General features: G+C 39.0%; 1 protein-coding gene across 1 annotated transcript; it reads right to left on the bottom strand.

Moving 5' to 3' along the window:
* Nucleotides 1-370: 370 nt before the first annotated feature.
* Nucleotides 371-4,703, bottom strand: arf1 (ADP-ribosylation factor 1). Its single transcript, XM_038717818.1, has 5 exons — nucleotides 4,567-4,703; nucleotides 2,616-2,799; nucleotides 2,329-2,439; nucleotides 2,054-2,178; nucleotides 371-1,944 (listed from the first exon to the last, which is right to left on the bottom strand). Exons 2-5 carry the CDS (start codon nucleotides 2,758-2,760, stop codon nucleotides 1,786-1,788), a joined length of 540 nt encoding a protein of 179 aa, XP_038573746.1. The 5' UTR covers nucleotides 2,761-2,799; nucleotides 4,567-4,703; the 3' UTR covers nucleotides 371-1,785.
* Nucleotides 4,704-12,824: the final 8,121 nt, after the last annotated feature.

Raw genomic sequence — 12,824 nt, 5'->3', positions numbered from 1 at the left:
GTTGCTATGACACCAGTTTGGGGGTTTGTTGTTAAATTTTAGTATTTTTATGTAATGTTTTATCAAAGAATCTGTCAATCTGTCAATAAAATGTCAGAATTGCGAAAACTGTCCCAAATGACTTCTTCCAATTGCTTTTCCTTTTTTAAAATTATAAAAAGAAAGTTAGGACATAAAATTCAGAAGCTAGAAACAGGGTGTTTAGCATTTGTGCTTCATAAATTAGTAGTAAAACATCAAATTCGATTGACATTTTTCCATTAATCCACTGACTTCAGCACTGTGGTATATTTAAAGGTGGAACAATTGGGTGTGCATATGTTTTAGAAGCAAAGATGACAAAACACAACTAAGTAAGCAGGGAAAGCTATATTCCACATTACAATTGAGCAATTTTATTGCATAGTGAGACAATGAAAATCAGTTGCAGAAACATTTTTTTATCCAGTCACTTTACAGTGCTTTTTCCTCACAAAACAAAAGCTTTACATAAAACAGTTTAACATAGTTTTAAAATATTTAGGTTATAAATTAAAAACAAAAGTTTAATGCACCACCCCAGACATATTGAAAGCAGTAAAGTAACACCCATACATTTTAGATAAGAAGCTTGAAAATAAGAGGCAGCATGTGTCTTGGATAAGAAGGCATTATGTTTGGCTTCCGGTTAAACCATAGGACAATGTGCCGCAAAGGAAGTAATACTGGCAGTACTTTAAACGTAGCTGAAAACGATTTTGTATCGTTATGAAAAGGCCATTTTCACTATTTTAGTCACTGAATAAAAAATGTATGCCTTGCTAGAGCCTTTAGCGAAGACAGTAGGGCCATTGTAGTGTTCCACTCCTTTAGTTACAATTACCTATCACCGTACACACAAAGTTAAAGTATAGGGCTGTTGAAATAATTCCTCAGTGTAGGTCCTATGCAGTCTAATGATTTCAACACCCAACAAAAACGCATGTATTTAAAGACCAACAGACCACATCATGCAGCTAGTTTTGCTAAAAAGTATTTTGCGAAGGCAGCACATGATAAACCTGAGACTCAGAAATACGAAAATTCAATGCTGACTTGACAGACTGTCAAACAACCATGAAGCAGGTAGATGTGAGATCATTACAGCATATATCAATTCAAGCCAACACACCGTATACAAAGGCTGGTAAGTGTTCACAGACAGGGGTTCTCAACTTGGACAGCCTAATGTCAGTACGAAGTACAAATAGTCAATGCCAGTGTTTCTTAAATGGTAATTTGGGGGGCTGGTGCATGTAGTCACTGGTTAAAGTTACCATAGTAGCTGCAAGTAGTGCATCAGTGTTTAATTCAGTTTGTTTGTAAATTAACAGGCCCTCATGGATGACTCCCTACAGTAGATGTGACTAGATAATAACAAGTCATCAGACTGCATTGAGGTCCTGGGGCCATCAAGTGCTGGTAAAATGTTATTCCTCACCTCCCTTTTCTTGTTCAACTCACACATGGCTGCCCAACAGCCAGAAAGAGAAATAACCACGGTAGGATTTGTGAGAGCGCAATAAGCTGCCCCATTACCAAATATATTTACAGTTACATAAAATAAAATACAAAAACAGACAGCTTTACAAGATCTCCCCCACCACTGCCCTGTATGTTTGTGATAATACCAGCTGATGTGAGGGCTGCTTCCAGTACTTTATTTATTTATTTTTTTAAAGGTAACTCAGTTTTGCAACACCTAGTAGAGAGCACGGTCAGAGGTTGGGTGGAGTAGAGTAGTTGAGGATAGCAAGTGATTATTTATTAATGGTTCTTGAGCTGACTAGACAACCAATCCAGTCCCTCGTAAAGGCCATCCCCGGTAGTGGCACAGGTTGCCTGGATGTACCAGTGTCTGTTGCGAAGGGAGTGAAGATCCATCTTGTCTGTGAGTTCTGCTGCATTCATAGCATTTGGAAGGTCCTACAAACAATAAACAGTGACAAATCGTTACAAGCCAACCCTTTGAGTACAACAGGAAAGTGTTTGTGATACACACCTGCTTAGACCAATTTTTATAAGCATTACTTACTTGTTTGTTTGCAAATACTAATAATACGGCATCACGCAGCTCCTCCTCTGCCAGCATTCTTAAGAGCTCTTCACGAGCCTCGGTGATTCTTTCTCTGTCGTTGCTGTCCACAACAAAGATGAGACCTGGAACATGAGCAAATGGAGAACAAATGAGTGCGATGTGTACTGCATCTTTTAAATACAAAGAACTGGAAATTTTGGGAGTACAGAAAAAAGCCCACTAATAAAGTAATTAATTTAAAGCCAAGAAATGTCAGACATAACTGAACGTACCTTGTGTGTTCTGGAAGTAATGACGCCACAGCGGTCGAATTTTGTCTTGCCCACCGACATCCCATACTGTGAAACTGATGCTCTTGTACTCTACTGTCTCTACATTAAAACCTAAAGGGGAAAACAAAGATAAAAAATGGTTAAAAGTTCACATTTAAGAGTAATACAGCCATCAAACAATTGTAAGCAGGCTTTCTAGACAAGTCCTATTCTGTGTGATGTAAAACAAATAACAGCCATGTCAGAGTCAGAGGCAAGGCGTTGTGATTTTACATTGTTTGACTTACCTATTGTGGGAATGGTAGTCACAATCTCTCCAAGTTTGAGTTTGTACAAAATGGTCGTCTTTCCAGCAGCATCCAGACCCACCATCAGGATCCTCATCTCCTTCTTCCCGAACATTTTAAAGAGCCCTGCGAACATATTACCCATGGCGGCTGGTGATGGGAACCTACTTTGGCTAAAAAATAACTGAGGAGAAACAACAGATCAGTTGTTAAAATCAGCGCGGTATGGAATAAAATGCACGGCTAATAATTAACAAGATTTGGAGTAAAGCTGAAACAACTAGTCAGTTCATCAATTAGTTGATGGACAGAAAATTTATCTACAACAGTTTTAATAACTGAAAATGCCAAACATGACCTAGTTCCTGCTTCTCAAATGTGAGGATTCACTGCTTATTTTTGATTTATGTGATATTAAACTCAATCTCTTTGGGTTTTGGACAAGTGATCACACAAAACAAGCTACCTGAAGATGTTATCGCGTCTTGACAATAAAACAATAATGATAATTATCACAATATAATTTTCCTCAGTAACAATATAGCAAATGTTATTGTCAATAAATGTTTGACTGAATTCATTTGAATTTTTCTATTAAGATATTTATTTTGTTGAGGGAAAGGGACTGAAACAAGATTTACTAATCATATTTTGATTGTTTTGAATGTTCTACCTCAGATATGTGAATTGATCCACTGTCTGGCATCAAGTGTTTGTCACGTTCTGACCATAAAGAAAAGGTTTAATCACATAATTAACCATCTGGTTTCTTCAATTTTCATTTGAGCAAAAACTTTGTTGGCCTTATCGCCCAGCCCTAACCATTACTCTTTGCAATTGGGAGTTTCTGGAAGCCTAAATAATACCACAACAACCCATTTACATGCCAGCTGAGTGAATCGTGTTGGCAAAAGTTAATTTATGGATCCACAGTGAAAGGTCTACCATCCAATGCCACACACCTTTAGTTAGTCCCATCTCCTCAGCATTACTCTTCGATTTGATCACATAACATCAGGGGAACATTTGAATCTTTCTTTTTATCTAGCAGCTGGATGGGTCTACGAAGGTATTAGGTATTAAAGGTATTATGTCACAGATGCCTGCGTTCCGCAACTGAGATAAAATGTTTGCCTGCGGGCGAAACCAGAATTCAAATCCAATATTTCCAAAGCCATTGCTAGAACATACGTCAAGAGTGTGATTTAAATATCGGTGTTGCCACGGACTAACCCCTGTCTGTGCCTCTACTGTATTAATATTACATTCCAGTAACAGAGCTAACTATCCTGAAATTCTCTTCTAACCATCCGGATGAAAAAACCTGAACTTTTTAACCCGTTTCTCAAATTCTCTTTTTCTAACGTTAATGCAAACAAAGGCTGCAGTTGGAATATAAGGTAGGTATAATACCTACCTTATAGTATAAGTTATAGCATCTCATTGCTCTTTTTAATACAAAGTAACGGGTTTAAGAAGAATCGCGAAAATACATTTGATATTTATTTGATGATGACCTAATCAGGGTGTAACGTACATAGTGTTAAGAGTCACAAATAACCAGCTGCAATCCTACGTAAACAAACACCGTTAGCTTGCTACGGTGTTTCAGATGTTTGAAACATTGAAAATTAATTAAATAAACAATTTAAGTATTTCAACAATGTTGTTGCATTGTTTCATGCCAACTTAATACGGCAGTTATGTGGACACGTAATGGAAAATAAGGAAATACCAGGGGAAAGTTTAGTCAATTCAGGTTAGTTAGCCAGTTAATCGTAAAGTTAGCTCTTAGCAGCAAGTGACTGTTTTCTTTCCATCGGCGTCCTGACAATCGCAGCTGAGGTCAAAAATTGATTTTGCTTGCAAACGCATGACTTTAGATGCGACTACTTTCAAAGTTATCAACAACAATACACTGACTTCGTTAAAGTCTATCTTACACACTTACGTTCACGGTTGATGTGGATCCTTCCTTCTTCAAGGCGTTTCCTTCCTCAGGAAAATGGCGAAAGTTTGACACGTCAGAGGTTCCGTTTCCAGCCACACTTCCGTGTTCGTCATGCTGGGAGATAGCGCCCCCTGTGGCTGAGGGGAGAATTACACGCTCAGCTGAAATATCGATTAATTAACTTACTTTAACCATATTTAGCATTTATAAATAATGATGAAATCATTATTTAATTACTATAACATCTCAAAAGTACGACTTTGTATCTCAAAATATTGACTTAGTAGGCTCCATCTCAAAATAACGACTAAGTATCTCAAAATAATGACTTAGTATCTCAAAATAATAAGTTAGTATCTCAAAATAATGACGTATCTCTATATAACAACTCAGTATCTCAAAATAATAACTGAAGATACTATTAGATAATACCTCAGTATTTTGGGATACTAACACATTATTTTGAGATACTAAGTTAATATTTTGAGATACTAACTTATTATTTTGAGATGCTAACTCATTATTTTGAGAGACTCACTCATAATTCTGAGATACTAAGTCATTATTTTGAGATGCTAAGTCATTATTTTGAGATACACTTATTATTTTAATTATTATGACCTACAGGAGCTTGTTTTTTTCCCATCACAGTGGCAGAAATGGGCTTCCATAATAAACACTTCTGTTAACTGTAAAGACAGCTCAATGTATTTTTACACAGAGGGTCGTTTATTAAGGTATTTGTCAACAATTCTAACTTCTCTTTGTTTGGCAAAAAAAAAAAAACAATTCTTGATTTTTCTTCTGCGCTATACACTCCAGATGCAGCATGGCTGCCAGTGGTAGCAGTAGGGCTGCCAGTGGTAGTCTGAAGACAGCTAAAGGGCAGTCTAAAGACCACCACTACTGCAAAATTGACTTGTTGGCACTAACCCCTTATAAAAGCTATACCAAATAAAAATATAAATGATTATAATGCTTCTGTCTATCTTGTTATCTTCTCACCCACAAATCATCGTAATACAGGAAGTAAGGATATTTTATGTTTTTCTTTTACTGCCAAAGGAGCATCCTGCTGATGGCCTGTAGTCAGTTACAGTGTACAGTTTAAATTAATTTAAACCTATAGAGATGTTTGTTTTTGTTTTCCAATTCTGCAACTTCCACTTCCTTTTAATCCATGACCAGGCCATTAAGGAAACGTCTAACCACCTTATTGTTGGGCCAGTTGAATTTTAACCAGGGTCAACTATGCCTGCTACCCCCAGCAGAGGGGGCAGCAAGAGGGGAGAAGGGCAGGAGAGAACAGCAGGAGGTTAGAGGGGTCTATAGTTAGTGATGGACCACACAGTGAAGACTCATAATGCTGTCTCTCTCTGCAACCATAATTTGTGGTTTTGCCCTGCCAAATGCCAGAGAGATCTATTTGATCATATTTTCACCGCAACTGCTCTCTTTTTTATGTGTGTGTGGAAGATGTTTACTGAGAAGCAATTGTTTAGATTTTTGTAGATTTTCACACTTCAATCTGAAACATTTTTAATCAGTGATACAACTTAAACAGAAAGGTTTCAAATCGGGATTTACTGTAACAAAATCCAAAAACTTTGTGCAAACAAACAAGAGCACATTGCCAAAAACCAATACTAATACAAATGTTTCAGTTTTAGAAAACACACAGCTATGTGCCAATCTCTAAAAAAATAAAAACAAATGTTTCATTGCCGGTCAGGTGTCTTCAGGTAAAAACACTAAGCTCTGATGTGGGCAAGTATTTTTGCAAGTATCATTGTTGACTTAAACAAATTACATCTGCAATTCATGGGTTTATCGAATCTTTTCAAAATCAATTCAAAATAATAAACATCACATGACAGTAAATCTGAAGACAACACACATTCTCAGTTATAGAAAAGGTTGCATGTGGAGCACAGTGACATATCTGCACAACATTGGAACTGTTGAGCATCTTTTCTTTTATGTGAGTGACTTTCCTTTTAGGTCCTAACTGTATCAGCTGGACCAATATGAACCAACATGCTACTTCAATTGCAGCAGAAAAAATACATAAATAGCTTAAACTGCAATCCCTCAATGCAAATTATTAACGCAGACCACAAAATGGGTTGATTTAAAAAAAAATAAAGGACAGTTTAACAAGACAATAGTAAACTGTAACTATAAGCTGTTGTTTGATTTGGTGATCTTCCAAACAGCTGGGGAAAAAAGTCAAACCCCCCTTTCTCCTCTTTGCGCAGTCAGAACAGGTGCAGGTGTTGAGGTGTGACAACATAGATCAGGGTAAAGAAACCCGTCAAAATCACAATTCATAACTGCTTTCTCTTCTGCTGTAGCCAATTCACATATCTTGGACTCTGAGATAATCCCTTTGCTCGGATATTATACCCGCAGGCTGAAAACCTCTGTAGACAAATTATCATTGTTGTTTTCTAAGATTTGAGCATTTTGAATTCTAAATGATATATATGAGGCAGAAACTATTCTCAGTGAACACCAGGATAATCTCAAAATCCAAAAATATCTTCAACATACCACATTTAACTGAAACTTGAAAAGCAGACATTTAAAATGCATTTACAACGTACCATGTAGTGAGCTGGCGGTACAGTAAAGATCCTAGAGGTAGTGCTAAATCCACCTTTCCTTGCTCCACAGGCAAACACAGCGGTAATATCCATTTGAAAGGCTCTCCTCCTTCCTCCTTTTCGGCTTCATATCTTACTAGATACTGACAGTTGTGATGTGTGGACAGAGGACTAGAAATAGGACAGTAGGGGGTTTATATAGCACACACACAAAAACAGGCACACACACACACACACACAAATTGTGATGGTCCCACTTGGGTACACGCTTAACAACTTTCTATCGCACATGCACAAACATGCGCGCACACAGACACACGTGTGCACTCTCTTTCTAAATCTCTTCTTTGTTTGTGTCAAATGTGTCCCCCTAACACCTATCCCCACCTGGGAGCCACGGCCCCAGAAGGGACGGCTACAGTAGGACTCTGGAGATTTTCAAAGAAGAAAGTTCTACAAGAGAAATATGCTTTTGGTAAATTTCTGGGCTACGTGTATGGGCTATATCATCACCTGAGAAGCGTTTTCCAAGTCGCTGAGTCAAAGTAATGTATGGATGATGAGGCAGAGAGTGAGGCTCGTCTGCTGATTGTGAATGGAGGAGGGCTGCCAAGGAGCCAAACAGGCTTTGCAGTAGGAAGTGGGTAAGGATCTCAGTAGGGGCCTTACTCCCCTCTGAGATGAGGCCTAGCAAGGATAAAAAAGTAAGGGGCTTGGGAATGCTGATCTGGTGTGTCTGTGTATGTGTGTGTGTGTGTGTGTGTGTACATGACAGATATAGAGGGAGAGAATGTGGGTTGTACACATAAGTGTGTATGCATAAGAGAGAAGCATTATCTTGCAGTTTTATGAGCCTTCACATTCTGTACATCACCAGCATCATCATCTTGAATCATATTATTAATCCTGATAATAGACGCACACTATGAAATAGCCCACGGGCAACCAGTAGACTGCTGTGTGAATCGTACAAAGGAGCTGGTTTGGGCTAAGCAGGGCTGCAACTCAGACGGACAGGCATGGGATGCCTCCCTCTGCGTCTCATGTACTGGATTATAGGTCGGGCAAAATCCCAAAGGAGGTGTGAGGCAGGAAACAAACCGAACATTATTACAACGACCAGCATCGTTGCCATGAGAGGATCCATGCTGGCTTCATCCATTGGCAACAAGTGCCACTGGGCACCCTACCCCACGCCTCTCACAGTAGGGGGCGCTACAGAGGGAGACAAGCTGGGGCAAAAGGATAAATGTGCAGCAGTGTCGGCTGCCAATCACCTTTGTATAGTGATTGTCGACAGCCTGAAAAGGTCGTTAAGGGGATTTACATAACATTTTGCACTCCGCCCGGGTACATGCAGAAATGTTTGATTCCATATTGCGTCATTACCTTGTGAAAATTGTTCTCATGTATTCTGACAGCACAGTTCATGGAAGAATATGAACCAAGCCAACAAACCATATGTTTGGACATCAACAAAATGAAATATGCTACGTACCTCTGGATGTTTCTTTTTTGTATGAATCAGATTTCCCGCCAAAAGTACTTGTGCAACATTTCTTCATCCTTGATGCAACAAAAGATCTTTAGCTTGCTCTGAAGTGAGCAATTGTGCTACTGTTCATATGATGTCATTTAAATATTGGTTTTCATTTCCAATGAGACCTTTTAACTCCCCCAGTGACTACTGGTCTATGTGGGAGCCAGTGGTGTCAATGGGAGATCTCCTGGGACATGCGTGACAGATGGTTGAGACAAGCTCTTCAAGGACGCACTTCCTCAGAAAGGACATGGGGGCCTCTGGCATGGGAGGGGGTGTATTAAGAATGGGAATCGCTGGCTTGCAGGATGTGGGTATACTGGCAAGGTGTAAGGGTACACATAGAACACAACGTCCATGCCAGGAAACTGGATTTCCTGGTAAAGGATGACTTGGTCGGACGTGAGGTTACCATGGTCCATCTCTTCAAATTCTCTGCACCCTTTAAATGACCTACATTTAACAGGACACTTCACCACCTTCTATGAACTCCAAGGACATTTTGACTGGTAATATTTGAGGGTATGTGTGCTGCTCTCTCTTTGAAACTTTCTTTGCGCATCTACATGGACTATGACGAGCTATTGCAAGATGAAACAATAGTGAGGATAAAGGTATTTCTTTGAAAGACGTTTTTGTTTCCATCAGTGGGTTGGTTTGAAGTTGATTCATGTTTGCTATGTATACAGGTTTTTAAGGGTTGTCCCACCCCTGTTCCCTGTTTTAAATCCAACTATATCCTATTTGAGGAGGCATCAAAGATTAAAGTGTGAACCTGTTGCACCTTGGGGTAGATAATTGGTTGGAATGCGCAGCATGTCGAAGCAGGGCCTTGACAACCAGCACCAACCAAAACCTGTGGCATCAAAACCATGTAGGTGTCCAGATTTGGCATTTGGGATTTTTCACTTGTCATGCTGATGCCAAATGATTTGTAACATGGTCTCATCTTATTTCTCCAACATTCAGGCACCACTGACATTGACAAGTTGATAGTAAGTGGCCCTGTGGACCCCTTCAGAGAGGCTTCATGGTGACATGCCTAACATGCTCCCAAGGTGGTCCAGGTAAGGTGTTTTTTGTTGCTACCGACAACTGATATCTCTTGGTTATGTAAGCCCCTAAAGATAATCCTTAAGCGATGAATTATAAATTTTGAGGCATTTTAAACAATTGATAATTAATGTAGATATTTAATGTATGCAGTGTTATCAACCTACACTTTTGTCGGTCTTTCTTTTGATGGGGAGGGCTTCTTTGTGTGTGTGTGTATGTGTGCGTTTAGAGGGGGGTGTTTGGTGTGTGCGCTGCTCAACAGCGCACCTGTCTGCCTTGAGGCTTGAAAGGCTACAGCCTCTCATTTCTGGCTGGAACTCGTGTGGTAATGCATTAGAGGGCTTGTCATTGTACTTTATTGAAGGCCTCTGACAAGCTATTTGACACCCTTGACAGGGTCAGAGGTGTCAACCTGCTCAGACTGACAGGGAGATGGACACATAAGGGCACAGGCGAATTAGGTGACTGCCCAAGTCAATTGCAGGTTGTAGCCCTAGGGCTGCTCCACCAATGACGTCCGGATGTCGTCACGTTTGATGCATAGTCAAAAAACATTAGGAATGTTATGACATTTTACTGATGATGTCTTTGTGTTTGCTTTCTTTTTAATGCAGAACACATGTCTGTAGAGCTATTGTACATTTTGGGGGGATCCATACCTGAATATCTGAATGTCTGAATAAAGGGATAATTAGCACATTATGTTGAAATACTTTGTTTTGTGTTTTGTTTTTACACTTGCATGGAAAAATGTAAAGAGCTATGGGTTTGTAAGGGCCACAAAACAGCAAACAATTTAGCTGAAACTGCATAGGATGGATATAATGGCACAATGAATTCTAAAGTCGCAAATCCTTGTTAATACCCTCCATCTTTCAAACTAAACTAGATCACACCAAGAATCTCCCATCCCTTTATCCTGTTTAGATCCTCTAATCCCTCAGCCATTTTCCATTCTTTCTCTTTTTCTCATTTCAAATGGCTGTGTGGTTGTCCGGCATTGGAACGTTGAGAATTTGTCCTCTCAGTGAAAGGAAAGTAACTATATTGAAGAAAGGAAGAACAGCTTGACAGACCCAAGAATGCTACGGATCTCTTTAAGTCCGATAATGAGATGTTTTCTCTGCTCTGAGCTTGTATTGACATGGAGACTAATGATTTCCACAAAGTAATAGATTGAGAGAGTAATGCACAGGGGTGGGAAAGACAACACAAAGTGATTTAAGTCGTAGAGTAGCCAAGATGCTCATTCCCTTTTTTTGTGTGGGTTGTGAAGAGCCATAATGATATCGCTTCTCTGAAGCAGACACATTATTGCAGAGTTTGCACGTTTCTTCATGATCAATGCGGAACTAATTAACTAGAAATATCGAAAGAAAACATGTCTTTCTTGATCACTGCAAAACAGATCTAAACAGTTATATTCATTCAAGAACTGAGTTTTTATTTTAAATGACAGTACTTGTATGAAAGCTTCCTGAGGTTTGAGACCTTCCAATTAGGAACTAATGTTATCTATATTAACCCTTCGCCCCTTCCCTGACTTAGCTTTATTGAGGGAAGGGCAAGGGGGTTGGGGTTGCCTCAATAAAAACAGCACTAAAAAGCAATTACAGTGCTCTGAAGAATGGGACTTGTCAGTAATTTGCTGTCTAAAACCGAGGAGATTGCAGGTCTGGGGCCGATTGGAATTCTAAGCCTGGAGTGCAGTGTGGGAAAAGCAGTGGGAAGGCAAGCACCACCCTTTGTGAGGTAATTACTGGAACTACCAGAGGCCAGCGCCAGTCCCTGCTAATGATAACCCCACTCCTCTCCCCTGCTAGCCACCTTGTAATTGATATACCCAATCTCACTCACTCGGGACGTGTCCACAATGTTGTGGATGAATTTGGACATGCATCTTTTTTTTTTTTTCCTTAGTTTTGGCCTTCCATCCTCACCAAGCTGATGTTTTTGATCACAGACAATGGAACATTTGAGAATAAAAACAAGTCTGTGAATGCATAGAATAATATAATATTTTATTAAAGCATTTACCAATTCGGTTTGTATTAAACCAAATTCCCTCTCCAGGCTCCCAAATTTACACAAGTTGTTTGCTAGTTGAGCTACTGTTTGGAAAGATGCATGGAAACCAAATAGGAAATGATAATAGAAAAGGAGAATGGAGGTTGTTTATGGGTATTTATTGTTTTGTTTTTGTTTTTTCAATTTAGACACAAGATGTGTTACTTGCAGTGTTAGTTGTAACAAGAGAGCTGTTTCATTTCTTTATTTTTTCCCACCTCTTCTAGCCGTGATCGTCTTTTCTCAAATAAACTGATACAGAAACTAATCTGTTAATAGAAATATGTCAACAGCAATTCTGTTTCTTATGAAAAGTAAAATTATTATATCATGATGCCTACATATAAATCCTTCCACTGACATTCATAAATGCTGCTAATGGAGGCTGACTGTGTCCTACCTGGCTGCATCAGTTATATCACTACTTTATACTTTACGACAATACCTATCTAAAGTATATTGTGGCTATGCTGACACATGAAATAAACACTCTGAGAGGAAATTGAAGTCCTCTTTACATTTCAGCTTAACAGAAATACTTTGGCCATTGTTTCTGAAATTATAGTTTTCCTCATTCATACTACAACACAAACCATCTAGTGTTTCCCCTGTTTTTGCAAAGAAAACAATTATAAAATAAAATTTCATTGATTACTTCACCCTAGAGCTTCATGCTGCTGAAATCTGCATTGGCTCAATTCCAAAAACTTTTCATTTGAGCAGGTGTCATGCAGTTTTGGCATGCACTGGTTAAGACGTGGAGGGGCCCACACAGCAAAATCTCACCTGGGACCCTAAAAAGACTCAGGGAGGACCTGTCTGTAAGACACATCATCATTGTATAACTAAATAACACCCCATAAAAACAAACAACATTACACTCACTGATCCACACGTGAATAACAAATCTCAGTCTTTTCATAGCTATTATGGGAATACTATAAAAATGATGTCTTTATCCCTATCTAAACCAACAAATACAGTAGATT

The sequence above is a fragment of the Micropterus salmoides genome, unplaced genomic scaffold (genome assembly GCF_014851395.1).
Source record: "Micropterus salmoides isolate LMB-PRFRI ecotype aquatic unplaced genomic scaffold, ASM1485139v1 Ms_hic_scaffold_14, whole genome shotgun sequence".
Lineage (NCBI taxonomy): Eukaryota > Metazoa > Chordata > Actinopteri > Centrarchiformes > Centrarchidae > Micropterus > Micropterus salmoides.
This window is presented reverse-complemented; position numbering and strand designations above follow the sequence as displayed.

Excerpts from the sequence above, each read along its gene's own strand:
- arf1 (XM_038717818.1), bottom strand. The coding sequence starts at position 2,760 with ATGGGTAATATGTTCGCAGGGCTCTTTAAAATGTTCGGGAAGAAGGAG. Across the intron at positions 2,179-2,328 it reads TTACTTCCAGAACACACAAG|GTCTCATCTTTGTTGTGGAC; the intron begins GTACGTTCAGTT and ends CTCATGTTCCAG. Across the intron at positions 1,945-2,053 it reads TAGTATTTGCAAACAAACAA|GACCTTCCAAATGCTATGAA; the intron begins GTAAGTAATGCT and ends TATTGTTTGTAG.